This window comes from Lemur catta, chromosome 5, assembly GCF_020740605.2.
Source record: "Lemur catta isolate mLemCat1 chromosome 5, mLemCat1.pri, whole genome shotgun sequence".
Taxonomy (NCBI): Eukaryota; Metazoa; Chordata; class Mammalia; order Primates; family Lemuridae; genus Lemur; species Lemur catta.
This window is the reverse complement of record NC_059132.1, coordinates 93,097,738-93,116,421: the sequence shown is the minus strand read 5'-3', so window position 1 is coordinate 93,116,421 and position 18,684 is coordinate 93,097,738. Positions and strand designations below refer to the sequence as shown.

At 35.3% G+C, this 18,684-nt stretch overlaps 1 protein-coding gene across 5 annotated transcripts in view; it reads right to left on the bottom strand.

Annotated features, from left to right (window-relative positions):
* The window catches only part of SCLT1 (sodium channel and clathrin linker 1), a 134,266-nt gene extending 116,432 nt beyond the window's left edge, over positions 1-17,834 (bottom strand). For all 5 annotated transcript variants that reach the window (XR_006735396.1, XR_006735397.1, XM_045552286.1 and 2 more), the window contains exons 1-4: positions 17,293-17,834; positions 11,413-11,480; positions 3,874-3,932; positions 2,924-2,996 (exon numbers count right to left, since the gene is read on the bottom strand). Coding sequence is in view for 3 of the 5 variants with exons in the window: in XM_045552286.1 (XP_045408242.1) it covers positions 2,924-2,996; positions 3,874-3,932; positions 11,413-11,480; positions 17,293-17,326 (234 nt within the window). In the remaining 2 variants the exon portion in view is untranslated. The remainder of the gene's footprint in view (positions 1-2,923; positions 2,997-3,873; positions 3,933-11,412; positions 11,481-17,292) is intronic.
* Positions 17,835-18,684: the final 850 nt, after the last annotated feature.

Genomic DNA, 18,684 nt, shown 5'->3' with positions numbered 1-18,684 from the left:
CCTTTGATGCTATTGGGAAAGCTGTTGCATCTTTGATTTGATTCTCAGCTTGACTGTTATTGGTGCATATGAAAACTACTGATTTGTGTGCATTGAATTTGTATCCTGAGACTTGCTGAACTCATGTATCAATTCCAGGAGTCTCTTGGTTGAATCTTTGGGGTTTTCTACATTTAATATCATATTGTCAGCAAAAAGTGAAAGTTTGGCCTCTTCTGCTCCCATTTTGGATACCCTTGATTCCCCACTTTTATCTGATTGCTCTGTCAAGGACTTCCAGCACTATGTTGAATAGAAGTAGAGACAGTGGGCAACCTTGTTAGGTTCCAGTTCTAAGCAGGAATGCTTTCAATTTTTCCCCATTCAGTATGATGTTGGCTGTGGGTTTATCGCATTTGGCTTTAATAATTTTGAGGTATGACCCATCTGTGCCTATTTTGTTAAGAGAGTTCCTATTATAAAAGGGTACTGAATTTTGGCAAATGCTTTTTCTGTGTCTATTGAGAGGATCATATGGTCTTTGTTCTTGCTTTTATTTATATGGTGAATTACATTTACATATTTGTGTATGTTGAACCAACCTTGCATCTCTAGCTTGAAGCCGATCTGGTCATGGTGAATTTTTTTTTTGATGTGCGGTACAATAATTCAGTTTGCTGAGATTTTATTGAGAATTTTTGCATCTATGTTCGTAATGAATATCAGTCTGTAGTTTTCTTTTTTTTGTTATGTTCTTTCCAGGCTTTCGTATCAAAGTGATATTGGCTTCAAAGAATGAGTTGGGGAGGATTCCATCCTTCTCAATGTTGTAGAATAATTTCTGCAGTTTAGGTACCAGTTTGGAAAAATTATCTGGTCTGGCACTTTTTTTATTGGAAGATTTTTTATTGGTGCTTCAATTTCAGTGCTTGATATTGGTCTGTTCAGGAATTGTATTTCTTCCTGATTTACCCTAAGGAGGTTGTGTGTTTCTAAGATTTTGTCCATTTCCCTCCATGTTTTCAAGTTTTGAGGCATAGAGATTTTTATAGTATTCAAAGATTATGTTTTATTTCCATGATATCAGTTGAGATCTCTCTTTTTTCATTTCTAATTGAACTTATTAGCATCCTTTCCTTTCTACTTCTAGTCAATCGAAGAAGAGGGCTGTCGACTTTATCTTTTCAAAGAACAAACTTTTTGCTTTATTAATATTCTGTATAGTTCTTTCGTTCTCGATTTCATTTAGTTTTACTCTGATTTTGGTTATTTCTTTTCTTCTGCTTCCTCTTCCTTTTCCAGTTCCTTGAGACAGTTCATTAGTTTGTTGATTTGTGGTCTTTCTGTCTTTTGGATGCGGGCATTTAAGACTATGAGTTTTCCTTTCAGGAAGGCTTCTGCTGTATCTCACAGATTTTGATAACTTGTGTCCCTGTTATTTAGTTTGAAGAATCTTTTTATTTCCATCTGGACCTCCTCTTTGACCAGTCATTCAGCAACAGATTGTTTAATTTCCACGTCTTTGTGTAGAGGTGAGTGTTTCTGTTGGAAGTGATTTCTAACTTTATTCCGCTGTGGTCTGAGAAGATACATGGTATAATTTCTATGTTTTTAAATTTGCTGAGATCTGTTTTGTGGCCTAGGATGTGATCAACTTTAGAAAAAGTTCCATGAGCTGATGAATAGTATGTATATTCAGTGTTCTTTGAGAGGAATGTTCCTTAAATGTCCATTAGATCCATTTGTTCTAGAGTTCTGTTTAAGTCCATTGTTTCCATAAGCCCTGGCAATTAATCATTCATCAAATATTCAAGGGCCTATTATATGTTACACTATAAAGCATACAGTAGAATCTCTTCATGTACATGCATGAAAAAAAGAAAAAGTAGGAGAGAAAGTGCTAAGTATCTGCCATGTGCCCACAGCCCCATACTGAAGAAATCAGTCTCAAGGGGTTGTTTTTATATAAAGTCATTATACTTTCTTCCATGGCATTAAATTAAGTCAACTCTGCTACCCTAGGCACAACTGAATTGATGCAGGGATTGGTATCTGAGCCAAATACAATCATGGATATATTCAAGCTCCAACAAAGAGAGGTCACAGTCTCTTGGTGGGCTTAGCTTGACACATATACGTTCTTTTAAAGAAATGCTTCTATTGTATTGTTATCCCAGTATTGGAAAGGTCAAAATTTGAGGGGAAATGTTAAAGATGTTCTCAGATCAAAGAAACACATTTAAAATATTAGGCATACTCTAAAAATATTGATTATTAAAACTCAGATTGTACTCTGAACAATTCTGTGCTATTATTTTAGTTCTCCATGAGCCTGCTACACACCCTAGTCTAATAAACCCTGGGATCCAAAGTGATAATCCATCTGTATAGACACCTTCCTCAGTTTCTTTATTTCCTTCACTCCTAAAACAAACTCCCATTACTATGAGAATTTCGGGGAAAAAGCTGCTACAGCTTAAGCCTATATTGAAAGTGGATCAAAAGCATCTAAAAGACATAAGACAAAAGCATCTGATAGATGTAATATTTGAAATTGAGAAAAAAAATCCATTCTTCAAATAATGGGATATGTGGGTAGAATGAGGATAAGGAGAAAGTTCAAAAAGGATGTGAGATGGTTTTGGGTTAAAAAAAAATGATGTAAGCCAACAATAATGAGATTAAGAGATTCCTCTAAGCATCTAAGAGATATCTCATGCCAAATAGCAAGAGCAAAGAAATAATAGATTAAAAGGCAAAAACGAAGCTGACCTTTAAACACAAACATATGGGCTCATGAACACACTGACAGAGAACCAAAAACTGATTAGTTACACCTAAATATTTTCTTCCTCATCAATTTTTTTTTTTAAAAAATGGAGTGTATTTTACTTTGTTTTCATAATAAAATATTACAAAAAGCTTCATGACTATGATTTCATACCTGATAATATTTCAGTTGCCCATTTAGCACTTCTAGATGTTTTTCATACTCAGTAATAAGAGGAGCTAAACAGCTAAAGAAAAAAATAGAGTTAAAAATATAGCATATTCTGTTCCATCTAGTATAATAAATACATAACAAGTAAAATAAACTATACATCAAAAATTTTATGTTTAATTTACTCATAGGACTCAATATTTTGCCTTTTTTCCTAAACCAGGGTTTTTTAATCTTTATACAATTAATATTTTAGGCTGAAAAATTATTTGTGTGCAGTGGCCAGCCAGTGCACTGTAGGATGTTTAACAACATCCCTGGCCTCTATCCATCAGACATCAGTTGCAGATTCACCCTCCACAGTTGTGACAAGCAAAAAGTTTTCAAGACATTGCCATGCATCTCCTGGAGGAACAGAGGCAAAATTGTTTCTGGCTGAGAATCTCTTTTTTTTTTTTTTTGAGACAGAGTCTCGCTCTGTTGCCCGGGCTAAAGTGAGTGCCGTGGCGTCAGCCTAGCTCACAGCAACCTCAATCTCCTGGGCTTAAACGATCCTACTGCCTCAGCCTCCCGAGTAACTGGGACTACAGGCATGCGCCACCATGCCCTGCTAATTTTTTCTATATATATTTTTAGTTGGCCAGATAATTTCTTTCTATTTTTAGTAGAGACGGGGTCTCGCTCTTGCTCAGGCTGGTCTCCAACTCCTGACCTTGAGCAATCCATCCACCTTGGCCTCCCAGAGTGCTAGGATTACAGGCGTGAGCCACCACGCCCGGCAGAGAATCACTCTTATAGACTCTGTAATACTTACTTTTTCTTGTCAATTCAATAACAGATCATTTAAACCTAATTATAGCAGACCATAAAATAAACATTCTTAATACTAAAAAAATTATTTTAATGATAATTCAATATAATTAAGAAAAAATAATTTTCTGGTAGTATTTTACCTTTGGGCAGCTACTGAGTTTCCTAATATGTCATCTCCATCTCCTTTGAAGACAGCTTTCTATGACAGAAAATGTGCATCTTAAAATGTTTTCTTACATCATTCTAGCCAAAATTGACAATGGTTTAAAATTAAATAGAATTAAAATTTTTATAACCTTAGAAAATCTATTGGAGTAATTAAAAAAGAGAGAAACAGAAAAAAAAATCATCTCAACTGATATTCAAATGCATTTGATAAATTTAATAGCCATACATAATAAAAACTCTCACAAATTAAGAATTCGAGGACTTTCCTTTTTGATAAAAATATCTACCAGAAATCTACGTTAAATACCATTATTCCTGGGGAAATAGCAGGAACACTGCATTTAATTCAGTAATAATACAGGGCTGCTCACTATCACTGCTGAAATTCAACAGTGTACTAAAAGTTCTCAATACAATATGTCCTGGGGGTGATTTAAAGGTTGAAAAGCAAGATATAATGCTATTATTGTTTATAGACAGTTTGACCATTTACCTTGAAAACTCCATAAAATATACCAATTGTTAGGATTAGTAAGAGAGTAAGAGAATACACTAAAAGTCACCAGATAGAAAATCAACATTTAAAAAAATCAATGGCTTTTTCAAATACCAGCAATAATCAGAAAGTGTAATAGGAAAAAAATCCTTTTTACTGCTGTAACAAAAGGTAAACAAAAAATAGTATAAGAACTTATTGAGAAATTAACTTTACTAAAGGAAATAGAAGATCTAAATAAACAGGGTACTATATCATATTCATATATGTGTGGAATAGTCAATATTTTGAGTATGTCAATTCCTTAAAATTTACAACTTCAAAAAAAATTCCAGTGGAATAATTGATGAAATTTGATCTTAAATAGACCCTAAAGTTCCTATGAATGAGTAGATATGCATAAAATAATGGTGAACTACCTATTGTATTATCCTGAATGGAGCTGGAGCCCATTTTTCTACATGAAGTATCACAAGAATGGAAAACAAACACCATATGTATTATTAAATTGGTATTAATTGATTAACACTGATGTGCACATATAGAAGTAACATTCATAGGGTGTTGGGCAGGTGGGAGGGAGTAGGAGGGGATGGGTAAATTCACACCTAATGGATGAGGTGCCCACTCTCTGGGGGATGGGCACACTTGTAGCTCTGACTGGCCTGGTGCAAAGGCAATTTATGTAACCAAAGTGTTTGTACCTCCATAATACTCTGATATTAAAAAAAAAGAAAAAAAAAGAATAAATGCATATAGTGGCCTATATAATTTTAGAAATTGATTAATCTAGATTACTAAAAAACAGTTACTGTGTTTTTTAAAGGATTAGTTAAGAAAAGTAACATTTTAACTTTTGATAGTTCAAAAATTAGTTAAAAAGCTTCTTAGGATAACTAAGCAGCTCAAACTTTAAAAATATTACTTCTCAAATTTCTCAGGAATTTTTATAAAATCAAAATATTATAACTACTAACATTATGGCTTGTAGTTGAAGATGAATAACATTTTACAAAACAGTAATTTATGCACTCATTAACCTTCTACCTATCAATTATATGAGTTTCCTAATTGTTACTCTTATCACATCTCTCTATTTTAAATTACCTTGTAGATCTTATTTTGCCTGTCCTAATCACTATCATATTCCCATAGTTTAACACAAAGCCTCACTACTAAGAGATGCACAAGAAATTAGTGATAAATAAATGAATTTCTTTCAGATTATTCAGAAAGTCATTCTTTTAAAAAATATTTAGTAGTATTACAATACTTATCAAATTAAATCCAAACTCAACCATTAACCATTCATTGTTTTCTACAAACTATCCTTCCTAATATTATTTTCCATATTTTCTCATATATGCTAAATACATTATATAAACTAAAATACATTTTATTCCCTAAATACAACTCTCACTTTCTCACCTCCTTTGGCTTTTCATCATGCCAATGGGTCCGTGAGAAATGCTCCCCACCACCTTCTTTTTTGGCCCCCCATCAAGTTCTTTTGAAATCTTACCTACTCTTCCGTGTCCATCAGATATGCTACACCCTTAAGAAACTTTTCCCGATCTATTTCGTCACCCTTAATACACATATTTGGTTTTAATGTTAAGATAGAAGGAATGTGCCTTTTACCTAGTTATATGATATCTGTTGCATCCTTAAAGCTATTTTTATTAGCTTTAAGTTTGTATGATATGGTCATTTTACTTTATTCACCTTCTTATCACTGAAGCACCTGGCATAATTCCTTGAATAAAGGTAGTGACCAATAATATTAGTTAAGCTGAGTTCTGTGATAATACTACTCAAAAACTATTTTCTAATAACAATTGCTAAGGAAATACAAACCTAAAAATAAATGATCCAATAATTCAAAGTAATAAAAATTGTAAAATTCTGAGAATAAATATAATAAATCAAGACAGATAAAAAAGTCTTTGAAAGAATAAAAATGCAGATTTAGCAATTCCTTCCCACTTGCTTAGGGAAACTTTTAGAAGACTCCTTACATAATAACTCAAAATGTAGTTGAAAAAAATCATGTTGGGAGAACAAGACTGAAATTGACTCTAAGTATTTATAAATATCCTTTTTATTTTCTCTAAAGCAAAACTTAAACAAACTATACTAAATAAAAGAAACATTTACAGAATTTTACAAATCTTGAATCTAAGTAAGTGATCCTGCATAATTAATTATTATTTGTCTTTGATTTCCATATGACTTCCTGAGATGATGGTGATAGTGTATAACAGAAAAAATGCCAATGCTATTGGATTGTAGTTAGGTAAGCTAATTCTCTGGATACCTTTCTCCCTCTAACTAACAAAATTATACACTCACTAATTATTCTAATTACAATTCTAAATGTTTAATTTTGGCTCTGATGCTAATCAGTATTGGCTATCAAATATGTAAATTACTCTTCTATCCTTTGGAAGGAAATAGGTATAGGCTGACTAGCATTTTGCAAAGCTGTTCTTATACACTTTAGAGTGTTGTAGCAGATCCTTTAATTGATATTGTGAGGAGATTGGTTTTCATCATTTATCAATAAAGGTTGATGTACAACTTAAGAAATTAACTCTAATCTCTTACAGTTAGACTCTTTATAAAGTGCTAAATTATCAATTTCCTAAAATTATGGGATGATGCAAAATCATTTCTTCAAGGTTTTACCTGGGTAATTTATTAGAGTCTATAACTATATTGACCAATACAACAGCCACAAGTATATGTGACTATTTAAATCCAAATTCCATTCATTTAAAATGAAAATTAAATAAAAATTTAATTTTCTCAGTTGCACTAGTCTAATTTCAAGTACTCATAAGGCCCTTATGGCTAGAGGCTACAATAATGGGCAGTGTGGAATTATAGAACTTTTCTATCATCAGAGAAAGATCAACTAGCCAGTGATGGTCTGTCTACAAAGCTGGTAATTTGATTCAACTCAAAGAGTACAGGCGAATTGTTATATTTTATTTATTGAGTTTTAAATTTGTTAACTCAGGAGCAAGAAAATGTAATTTTCAAATAACTATTATTTGATTACGGTTGGGACCAATTAGCATACATTACACAAGACATGCCAAATTCTTTCCTGCCTCAGAGCCTTTTCTTGGTCCATTCTTTGGCTCTATCTCCACTTTCTCTCCTAGTTTGAATGTCACTGCCTTAGAAATGCCTTCTCTGACCTTTCTATCAAAAATGGGTCTCTGCCACCACCACCAGCACCACCACAACTACATACGTATTAATTTCTGTCTGAGCAGCCTGTTTATTTCCTTTGTAGGATATTATAATTTTAATTACTTAATTAATTAATTCATATTTCTTCCACTGAAGGAGGATCCTTTGTCTTATTCATAGCTCTATCCCCAGAGCTTACATAGCACGGGTTTGAACTCAAAATTAATTGAATGAATAAATTGATGTTTGTTGAATAAATGAATACATTTCACGTCCGACTGTCTTTTCCCTCCAGAACCAACTCATACCTCTTTGGCACTATGCTTTTATATTTATTCCTTTTTATTCCAGCTTACATATCTCCTTTTCTCCCTGTAGACTATTTATCTCTTAATTTGTTTTAAAATGTTAATTTTGGGTACAAAGGTAATGAGTAGAAAGAGAATTCCCAAGCCAGAAGAGGAAAATATTTTGGGGAAAGCTTTAAGAGAAAATAAAGTTATTTTTAATATTCCATCCTATCCCCTTAGCAAGTACCAAGAAAATCAAAGCACTAACTTGTCCCTTCAGTACACACACGTACTGGTGTTGCATAGATTACAAAGAAGATTCAATTAGCTTGAGTACGAGAAAAAGCAAGTATTCAAAAAAAAAAAAATAGAAAAATATTTGAGAAGAGAGGGACATTTTCCACTCACCTTCTTGAATGAAATCTTTTTCTTATCTTTAAATATTTGTCATCCAGTGCCTACTACTACACTCTCAGAGAGCAATGCCACTTGAAATGAAATAATTTTTACTTATATAGAAAACACAAAAATAAAGGAAGACAACTTAATTTAACAATAATCCTGAAGGGATCATTCAAGAAACCAGTTGTTACTTAAAATAACTTTAGAAAGTTCCATATAATCATAATGAAGGGAATGGATTTTTAAAGTGATTGAATTAAGAAAGTATAATGAGCCAAATATTTAATGTATTAAATATATAAGCTAATCAATACCCTGGAAAATTCCAACTTTCAGTTTTTGTCTAAAAAATTTATGTACGATATAGTTAGTTAACATAAAGGTAACACACATTCCCATAAGAATAATATTCTTCAAAATGATTATTCTAAGGCAATTCAAAAAATTTACTTTGATCCCAAACAATCCTAAATGATCATTATGTAGTAATAGCACTAAAGAATTCAATCATAACATATAACATGTTTGATACAGAAAATCATGTTTGAAGTTCCAACTTAAAATATAAGGAATAAATATCAAACTTCTGCAGCTTTGTTTTTCCAATATTATAAAAATGCCTAGAAAAATTATGTCCATTTAACACAAGTCCTGGAAATTTTATGGTACTAGTATAAGGAGAGAGGGGGGCATTTCTTTAGGACATTATCTTAAAAAATAAAATTGAAAATATGAACTACTTGTATTTCCCAAGTTGATTATGACTTTTCACATCTCCATGACTTTCACTATATTTGACACATAGAGTTCAAATCATGTTGGAAGTGTGCAGGAGGGAGGGAAGGAGAGGAAGGACCTAGTTGTTTCATCCATTCAACAAATATTTATCAAGCACCTGCTGACAAGAACTGTTCTAGTCACCTGAGAAACACAGCTGAACAAAAAGGACAAATAGAAATTTATGAAGGATTTCTGTTGCTAGTAGTAACAGCTAAGTTACCATAACAAGAGATCTGAGCCAGAGCTCCTAGGTCCCACATACCTCTTTTTTTTTTTTAATTTGTTTTTTTATTCTTATTTCGGCATACTGTGGGGGTACAAAAGTTTAGGTTACGTATATTGCCCTTGCCCTCCTACCCCCGAGTGAGAGCTTCAAACTTATCCATCCCCTAGACAGTGCGCATCGCACTCATTATGTATGTATACACCCATCCCCTCCACCCCACATCTGCCCGACACCAGATCAGTGTTATTCCTAAATGTGCTCTTAGGTGATGATCAGTGAAACCAATTTGATGGTGAGTACATGTGGTGCTTATTTTTCCATTCTTGGGATACTTCACTTAGTAGAATGGGTTCCAACTCTTTCCAGGAAAATACAAGAGGTGCTATATCACCATTGTTTCTTATAGCTGAGTAGTACTCCATGGTATACATATACCACATTTTAGTAATCCACTCATGTATTGATGGGCACTTGGGTTGTTTCCACATCTTCACAATCCCACATACCTCTTGATAATGGTTTCCTCCTACTTCTTCCTTTACCATAAAACAGAAAACAAAAGAAAACAAAAAATTCTCCTAAAATTTTTTTCAGAAATGAGAATAATGTCTCTGGGGTAAAGAATCCCCAAGGGATTCACTGCATAAAGCCAAGAATATGGGCATTACTGCTAGAAAGCAGATTTATCTTTCTCTCATGCTCTCAAATCACCTCCCTTCCTTATTATTGCAAACCATGCAGTAAAAAGCAAGACCCACAGGGATGTGAGTCTTGAAACAGCAATGTGTTCTTGAAAATACGGAGAACTGCAGAGGAATCTTAGGCAGTAACAATACACTACCACTAAAAATAAGAGATAGTAATCAAGATTTAATTGTATGATCTACAAGAATAGTATACATAAGAGGAGAATATGTACCTTCAGAGATTTAAAGGAGTTATAATTTTTCCAAAGAGTATTAAGTAAGGGAAGATTTGACCCTGCTTGATCTGCTACTCTACAACTTTAATTAATATAATCACAATGTATAATGCAGGTACAACTGAAGGGGTGACTAGAGTCATTGGTGTGCTATCTGATAAAACTATCTTTCATAATCAAGTTACCTGTAGCTTTCCATGGATAAGCTGCAATATCATCCCCAGAGGTCTTCTGGGCTTTAAATTCTATTTTTTTTTGAATCGTTTTTTTAGGCCTATGCTATAAGACATTAAGTGGTAGCAAGAAAACTAAGAATCTGAGCAAAACTTAGAGGCTGTTGTATTAAGAAAGATTTTCTATCACTTAAATGATTATAGCTCTTAATTAAACATGCATAAAAATAATATAAGAAAAATAATATCATGGCGATCATGGTGAATAGTAGATGGACAGCCTTAATAGACACTCTGGACTCTGACTCCAGTCTTTGGAAATGAAAACACAAAGAAGTAAGCTAAATATGGAGTACACACTAAAGAAAATATCTATAAGGATAAGTATACTCAAGCCAACCAAATAAATTATTCATTCTGAATAACTTAAAAACAATTCCTTCATTTTTAATACCTTAAAAACAATTTTAGTTCTAATTATAAGATTCATTTATACAAAAGCAAAACATTCCTTATTGCTTCTTTAAAGAGTCATCACTATCTAGGAGTCACTATTTTTCTTTTAATATTCTGTAATGCAAGGTCTAATAATAAGTATTCCTTTTTGGTTAAAAATTTTTTTTGAACACATTATTTAAATAAATAATCATGACAACCAAGGAAAGAGATATTAAAAACAATGTCATATATTATCTACTAACTGCATTAGTCTATGCTTCTGTCACAATTTATGAGAATTCAGAGTATTAAAGCATACAACTAGGGTAACTTGAGAAAAAATTTTAGGATGTTTCAAAACTTAAATGAATTCTCATTTTAGAACTCAGACAATTTAACATCACATATAATATATAAACTCCAACTCTGGGGGAAAAGGCAATTTTTATGGACAATGAATTTATTTTCTCTAAGCAAAAACAAGTTTTTCCTTTATAACAATCAAAGTTGTAAGCAAAATTTCAGAGTGCTGTAGACAATTTCACATGAGAATAATTCTAAGTAGAATTTATAATTTACATACCTGTACAACTGAATATTTGAGAAAATTTTCATTTTCATACCACCTGAGAGCTTCATATAGTTTTCGATCTGAAACAAAGAAAAAACCAATTGGGTAATTTGGTAATGTTCAATTCTTAAACACCACAAATACAGTAGTTATGATTTGATGTACTCAATATAAAATGGCTAGTGTCTATTGCTTCTCAAAATAAGGTAAATCATCAGTTTCAACAGAACATTTTAGAACTTAAAAATAGGCCATTTAGTACACCTAAGCCAACTAACTATTGCCAATAGGGAGAAAACAGCTGCAAAGAACTAACTTTTCTGATTTCATAAACTTGAATTCTCAGTCCTTCTTGGCTTGCTCTTCAAGTTAGCAAAAGTAAAAAAATATTCTCCATATTTTTTCATTCCTGCTACTAGAATTGAAAAGAGTTGGGAAGATAAGCTGTAGCCATATTCTTTAGAATTCTTAAAACTAGTTGAAACTCTTCCAGGACAAACCTCACGGAGGAAAAATTACAGGACAAAGAATCCAAATTAAACAGGAGTGGGCAAGAGACAATGGAGAAGGTCCAGAATAAAGCCAAGAGCTCTCAGTACATACAAAGCCACATTTTAATTCACATTAAGAAAAGAAATATACATAGGACATAGTACCCAACAAATGCGCAATCACACATTCTTTTCAAGATCAAATGGAACATTTAAAATGGATTATTTGCTGGCAATACAGCAAGTCTCAACAACTTTTCAAAGGACTGGAGCCAAAGAATATGTTATCTGACAATGGTACAATCAAGAACCAAAATATAAAGATAAAATCTTCTATATGTTTGGAAATTAAGAAATCACTTTTAAATAACCCATGGGTCTCAGGAGGAATTAGAAAATAAATTTGAAAGTATTTTGAACTGAATGATGGTAAAAATGTGATACCTCAAAACTTGCTTAAAAAGAAACCTATAGCTTTAATTGCATATACTAGAAAAAAAAGGCTGAAGCTATAAATCCATTCCAAAGAGTTAGAAAAAGAACAGCAAATTAAGCCTAAAGAAAATCAAGTGAAGGAAATAAGAGATAAACCCAGAAAATAAAAAAATAGAAAATAAACTCACAGAAAAGGACCAAAAATATGATCGTCTCAAAAGTTATTTAAAAAAATCTGATGAAATTCGAGATACATTCATCACAAAGCAAAGTAGGACTAGAAGGGAATTTTCTTATTATAATGGATGCCTAGATAACACACAATAAACATCATACTTAAGGGTCAAAATGTTGAAAACTTTCCCTTGCAAATTCGGAATCACACAAGGATGAATTCCCATGACATTTACTCAACACTAAAAGGTATAAAGGCCGAAAAGAAAAAACTGTCCCTACTCATAGTTATGAATGTGTATCTGTTTAACCCAAATGAACACACACAAATTCTTAAAATCAAAAATTAAGTTTAGCAAGTTTGTTGGATACAACAACCCACAGTGGGCACCAGTGGGAGAAACTCAAGTCCCAGCTGGCTCCACCACTGGCGTACTAGAGTGGCCTGGGACAGTCAGGTCATGAGGACTTCAGTTCCTTCAGCAACCTCTGGTGCTGCATTGGTCTCAGAGGCAGTGGACCTGGGTGTCTGTGACCTAATGCAACAGCAGCTGTGGTGGCCAAGGGAATGCCAGCCTCACCTCTCCCCCAACTCCAGGTAATGCAGCTCTGGAAGAAACTCCTTCCACTTGGGAAAAGGAAAGGGAAGAGTACAGAGGACTTTGTCTTTCAACTTGGGTATCAGGTTCTAGCTCAGCCAAAATAAAATAAAGTGCCAGGCAGAATCCTGAAACCACTGATTCTAGGCCTTTGCTCCTGGATAGCATTTCCAGACCTACCCTAGGCCAGAAGGGAATCCACTGTCCTGGTAAGACAGACCTAGTCACAGCAGAATCCACCACCTGCTGACTAAAGTGCCCTTGGGCCTTGAATAAGCATCAGCAGTAGCAGGAAGTACTTGTCACAGGTCTTGGGTGGACCCAGTACTGTACTGGCTTCAAATGTGACCCAGCACAGTGCCAGATGTGATGGCCATGGGAATGCTCATGTCACTTCTCCCCCAACTCCAGACAGCTGAGAGCAGAGACAGACTCCTTCTGATTGGGGGAAAGAAAGGGAAGAGAGCTAGAGACTTTGCCAGATAACCTAGGGAATTCTCCCTTATCTTACCCAAGCCCACCAAGGCAGTGTATCTAGGAGTAAGGAAGAGAAAGAATTGTACATCATGACCGAGTGGAATTTATCCCTGGAAGACAAGGGGGATTTAACATTTGAAAATTAATCAATGTAATCCACCCTATTAACAAACTCAAAATGAAAAAAAACATCTGATAATATCAACAGATGCAGAAAAGCATTTGAAAAATCCAACATCCATTCTGATAAAAATTCTCAACAAACTTGGAATAGAAAAGAACATTCTCAACCTGATATGAACATCTATGAAAAACCTACAGCTTGTATCATACTTAATTCTGAAAGACAGATGCTTTCCCCCTAAGATCAAGAACAAGGCATGGATGTCTATTCTCACCACTTTGGTTCAGCATTGTACTGGAGATTTTAACCAGCACAAAAATGAAAGTAAAAGAAATGAAAGACATCAGAAGTGGAAAGAAAGAAATTGTATTTATTTTCAGATGACGAGATTGTACACATAGAAAATCTGATGGACTCTACGAAAAACCCACTAGAACTAATAAATGAGTTTGGCAAGGCTGCAGGATATAACGTGCAAAAACAAATGTATTTCTATATCCAAGCAATGAAAAATCACACACCCAAAAGTAAAAGACTAACCATTTACAATATAAAAACTTCAATACATAGAGATAAAGCTGACAAAAGATGTGCAAAACCTATATATTAAAAACTATGAAACATTTCTGAGAGAAATTAAGAAGAAATATATCAATGGAGAGTTGTACCTTTTCATTGGTCAGAGGACACAACATCATTAAGATGTGAATTCTACATGAATTGATCAAGAGATTTATTTTAATACAAAGCCTACCAAAAGCCCCGCATCTTTTTTCTTCTGTAGAAATTGACAAGCTGATCCTAAAATTCATATGGAAGCACAAAGGACTTAGGATAGCCAAACAACTATGAAAAAGAACAAGTTTAAAAGGCTAACACTCTTTGATTTTAAGACTTATTATAAAGCTGCAATAATCAAGACAGTGGGGTATTGGTGTCCAGATTGACAAATAGAGCAATGTAACAGAATATGGTTCAGAAATTGATCTACACATATATAAACAATGAATTTTTAACAAAGGAGCAAAGGTAATTCAATAGTTTTATTCAACTGAGCATACATATACGGAAAAGTAAACCTGGATGCTTACCTCATATCTTGCACAAAATTTAACTCTATGAACCATAGATCTAAATGTAAAACCTAAAACTATAAAACTTCTAGAAGAAAAAGTAAAAGAAAATCTTTTCAGGTTTCAGTTAGGCAATGATATCTTAGATATGACACTAAAAGCACAATTCATAAAAAAACAAATTGATGAATTGAGGTTCATCAGAATTAAAAACTTCTGTTCTCTGAAAAATACTGGTAAGAGAATGAAAAGAAAAAAATGAGTCCATCACCACTATCCATAATCCCCACTACAAGAATGAATTTTTTGTTCCTTAGATTGACACACAAGTATCTCTTTGAACTGGTCTCTAAAAAACTATCTGATCTTCTTTCACAGATGGAGGTGGAAGAATGGTGTACTGTAAATATGCTAGAAGGTTACCCTACTAGAAACCTGCTGGGTGTGGAGTTGCCTGTGGTTAGCATGTGTAAAGCTGAAACAGTAATTATCAGAGGCAATGTCATACGGGGTTGCCAGATAAGAAATATCTAAACAAACGGACTTGAGCAAGGATACCAAATCCAAATGGAACAAAGAGGCAATCAAGACCAATAGAAGTCAATGCAGAGACGGTCTGAGGCAGGTGGGAGGAGGGCAAGCCATCTATCTTTACCTGAGCTGGTGTTCAGGTGGCTCAACTAATGGAGTAACCCACCACCTCTAATTGGCATGCAAGGTCCAGTTAAAAAAAAAAGGAGAAGGTCACAAATACCCAACACTCATTCTTATCTCTTCATGCAAACCCTAGCATTCTATGCTCCAATTCTTGAATAAACACAGCTATTTCAAGCCTTTGAACCATTGTTCTGCTGCTTCTGCATGAGATTTCCTTCTGCCACTCCACCTGTCTTCTATGGAACTACCACTCATTTTTCCAGAAATTCAGTTACTATGCTTTGACTGCCTTATTTGGTTCCTCCTAGTATTTGGACCTCAATTTTAACTAAGAATTCTAGCTGGCTCATTCTTTTAAAAGTCATAGTTTCTAACTGCCTCTGGTAGCCTCCTAATCCTAGCCAAACTTTTTACCACCTAATTTCTGTCCCACAGATGGTGGCCAGTTAGTTGTCCTTATGGGGTGGGGATATTCCCACCTCAAACCTGACATAATGCTAATATTAGTGTCATTCTAGTGTCTTCAATTATTTTAGATAACATATACTACTGTGCACTTAATATGTGCCAGACACTATGCTAAGTGCTTTATTTTCTTCACAACTCCATGGGGGTTATTTTATTCTTATATTAATTTTTACAAATGAGAAAACTGAGACACAGAGAAGCTAAGAAACTTGCCCAAGGTAAAACATCTGTAAAGAGGTAAAGCTAGGCAATGAGCTCAGTCAGAGGAAATCCAGAGGCTGAGTTCTTAACCACTGGTCTATAATGCTTCCAAACTGGAACTTAGAAAACCCAGGCTGCCCTCTACCTCTTTCTCTCAAATACCCTGATCTCCAATTTCTTTGTGCCCATCTTAGTTCACTTCTTACCTGGATGATGAAAGTAGTCACCTGAATACACTCTGCTATAATGCATGCTCCTCATAATAACCAGACTGGGCTTTCCAAATCACAATTTGATCATATCACTCTCAACTTCAGTGGTTCGTATAACCTGTGCAATGGTCCAAACTCAGCACACAGAACAAAAGGCCCATTCTACCCCTTCAAATCCACTTGCCATTTCCCTATATAAATTTCCATATTCCATTTGAACCCAGCCTTGTCGCAAATCTTTAACAAAGCATATTCCCAATCCCCTCTACGTTGAAAATACTGTCGGGACGCCTACACAGTTTAGACAATAAAGTCATATTGGCTCTTCAAGTTTCAGCCCTTGACTATAGCTGCATAATCTGTAATAGTTAATATTTGTTTAGCATAATGTGTCAGATACCATTCTAAATCCTTCACATATTTTAATGCTCATCTTTAATTATTTCAACAACCCTATGAGGAAACTGAGGAAAAAGAGTTAGCAGTTGCTGTCACTCCAGTATATTTATGGAATTCACATATTTCTCTCTTTATATTAAATTCGTGGAGGGTAAAACTGTCCTCTTTATCTTTGCAGCAGCTATGCTTCTACAGCACCTGATACATAATAGAAACAGGAGAGCTCAATAAACATCTTTTAAATGGCCACAGCTGTGCCTCTAGGTTTTAACTGCAGACTTGGAAACTTCCCTGGCCATTAGCCCTCTAATTTCTTCAGTGCACCAGAGGAGCATAACAAGCATGTTTAGTGTCTAGTAGAGTTCTGTGTAAGCCTAAGGAACCTAACAAGTATTTACCAAACGGTCCTGCTTAAGTATATATACACAGCCTCACGTATACCACCAAGCTTTTTCTGCAGCTAACTTCTATTAAGTTTTTACATATTTAAATGTACCCAACAGGCATCCAAAAAATATTAGTTGGTCAAGGATAACATTAAACATCATATATAGATTCTTAATAAAGAAATGTGGAACTTACTTTGCTCTCTCAGCACGTCGATTTCTCTTGCCATTTCGATACAATTTTAGTTTGGAGCCTTCACCACCTTTACCTCCCAGCAGTGCGGGGGCGGCAGGGCGGGGGGAACCAAGGCAACACTCCGCAGGCGGTCAAGCGCTCGACGGTGGAGTCAGCTTCCTACTCACGCGGCGTCAACAGCCCCGCCGTGCTTGCTTCTCTCGAGTCCCGGACGAGTCCCCTGCCCAGGCGACCGGCTTCAGATCTCTGGATTACGGGGAATGCTCCAAGTGAATTCTGTTCGACGTTCAACCGAATCCTACCCCGGTGCGAAGCGGCCACGGGATACAGGCATCCCGCGGGTCACTCGGGGTCTTGTCGGGCTACCTGGGAGAGGGCCGAGGGAGCTGGAGGACAGCCTGGTGGCGGCGTCCTTAACAGAGCGGCGGAGGTGGGGGGCGACGCCAGGACGGCTGAGAAGCCCCAGGCCAGCCGCGGAAGTCCACTCGGCCCGCCCTGCGACTTTGAAACCGGTGCCCCAGACCGCTCCTTGGAGACGGTGACGCCACCTACGTCATCACGCGGGCGTTAGCTCTTTCGTCATCGCGCTTCCTAGAGCCCTGGCACGCTATTGGCTGGCTGTCAAGTGATGGGAGGAGCCATGAGAGCCTGGAGGACAAGCGGGCAGGCGCCCAGGGCAAACTGGCGGGCCGGTGTCTCCGGGTGGAGGGGCCCAGCGTCTTTTTTTTTTCTTTTAAGAAAATCCCAAAAATGTAAACGTGGGTAGGGCATTAAATACATATTTTAAATGTCTTCAGTATATTTGAGTTACTAATATATTAAGCAATTCTGTACGCAGTAAGGAATGCAGGTTCCTATGGCTGGGGGCGGCACCCAGACAGGCATTTTCAGAGTCCCCCACCAAGGCTGTACCTCTGGAGGATTTCTGGGTGTACTTGGTAATCTCCAGAAGCTAAGTACGATCCTGTCCCTCGTGAGTCTTTAGAGAAAAGAGACAGCTGTTTAAATATTTAACTGTGTGGTAATAAGGCATGTAGTTAGAAAGTACTCAAAAGATCTGCAAATTCAGCAGCTATTTCTTCAGAGATAACTTTGTTTCCTCAAATAGAAGGAAAGAGAAAAGTTACATTTTTTTTGCAAGATAAAATAGGTAAAATTTAGATTTGTGGATAGATTACAATTCCCATTTTTTAAAATTGATTTTGTCTGGGCTTAAAGCTTAGAGTTTGTTTTTAAACACTTAACATTGGAGGAAATTTCACCACTAGCAATAAAAATGTTAACTTGAAGCTAGCCACTAGTTTTAGTTTATTTAATAAATTGTATTTTTATGAATTGAAGTATCACCACACAGACAAGTCATAGATGCAGCTCAATTTGGCTTTCTGTTTA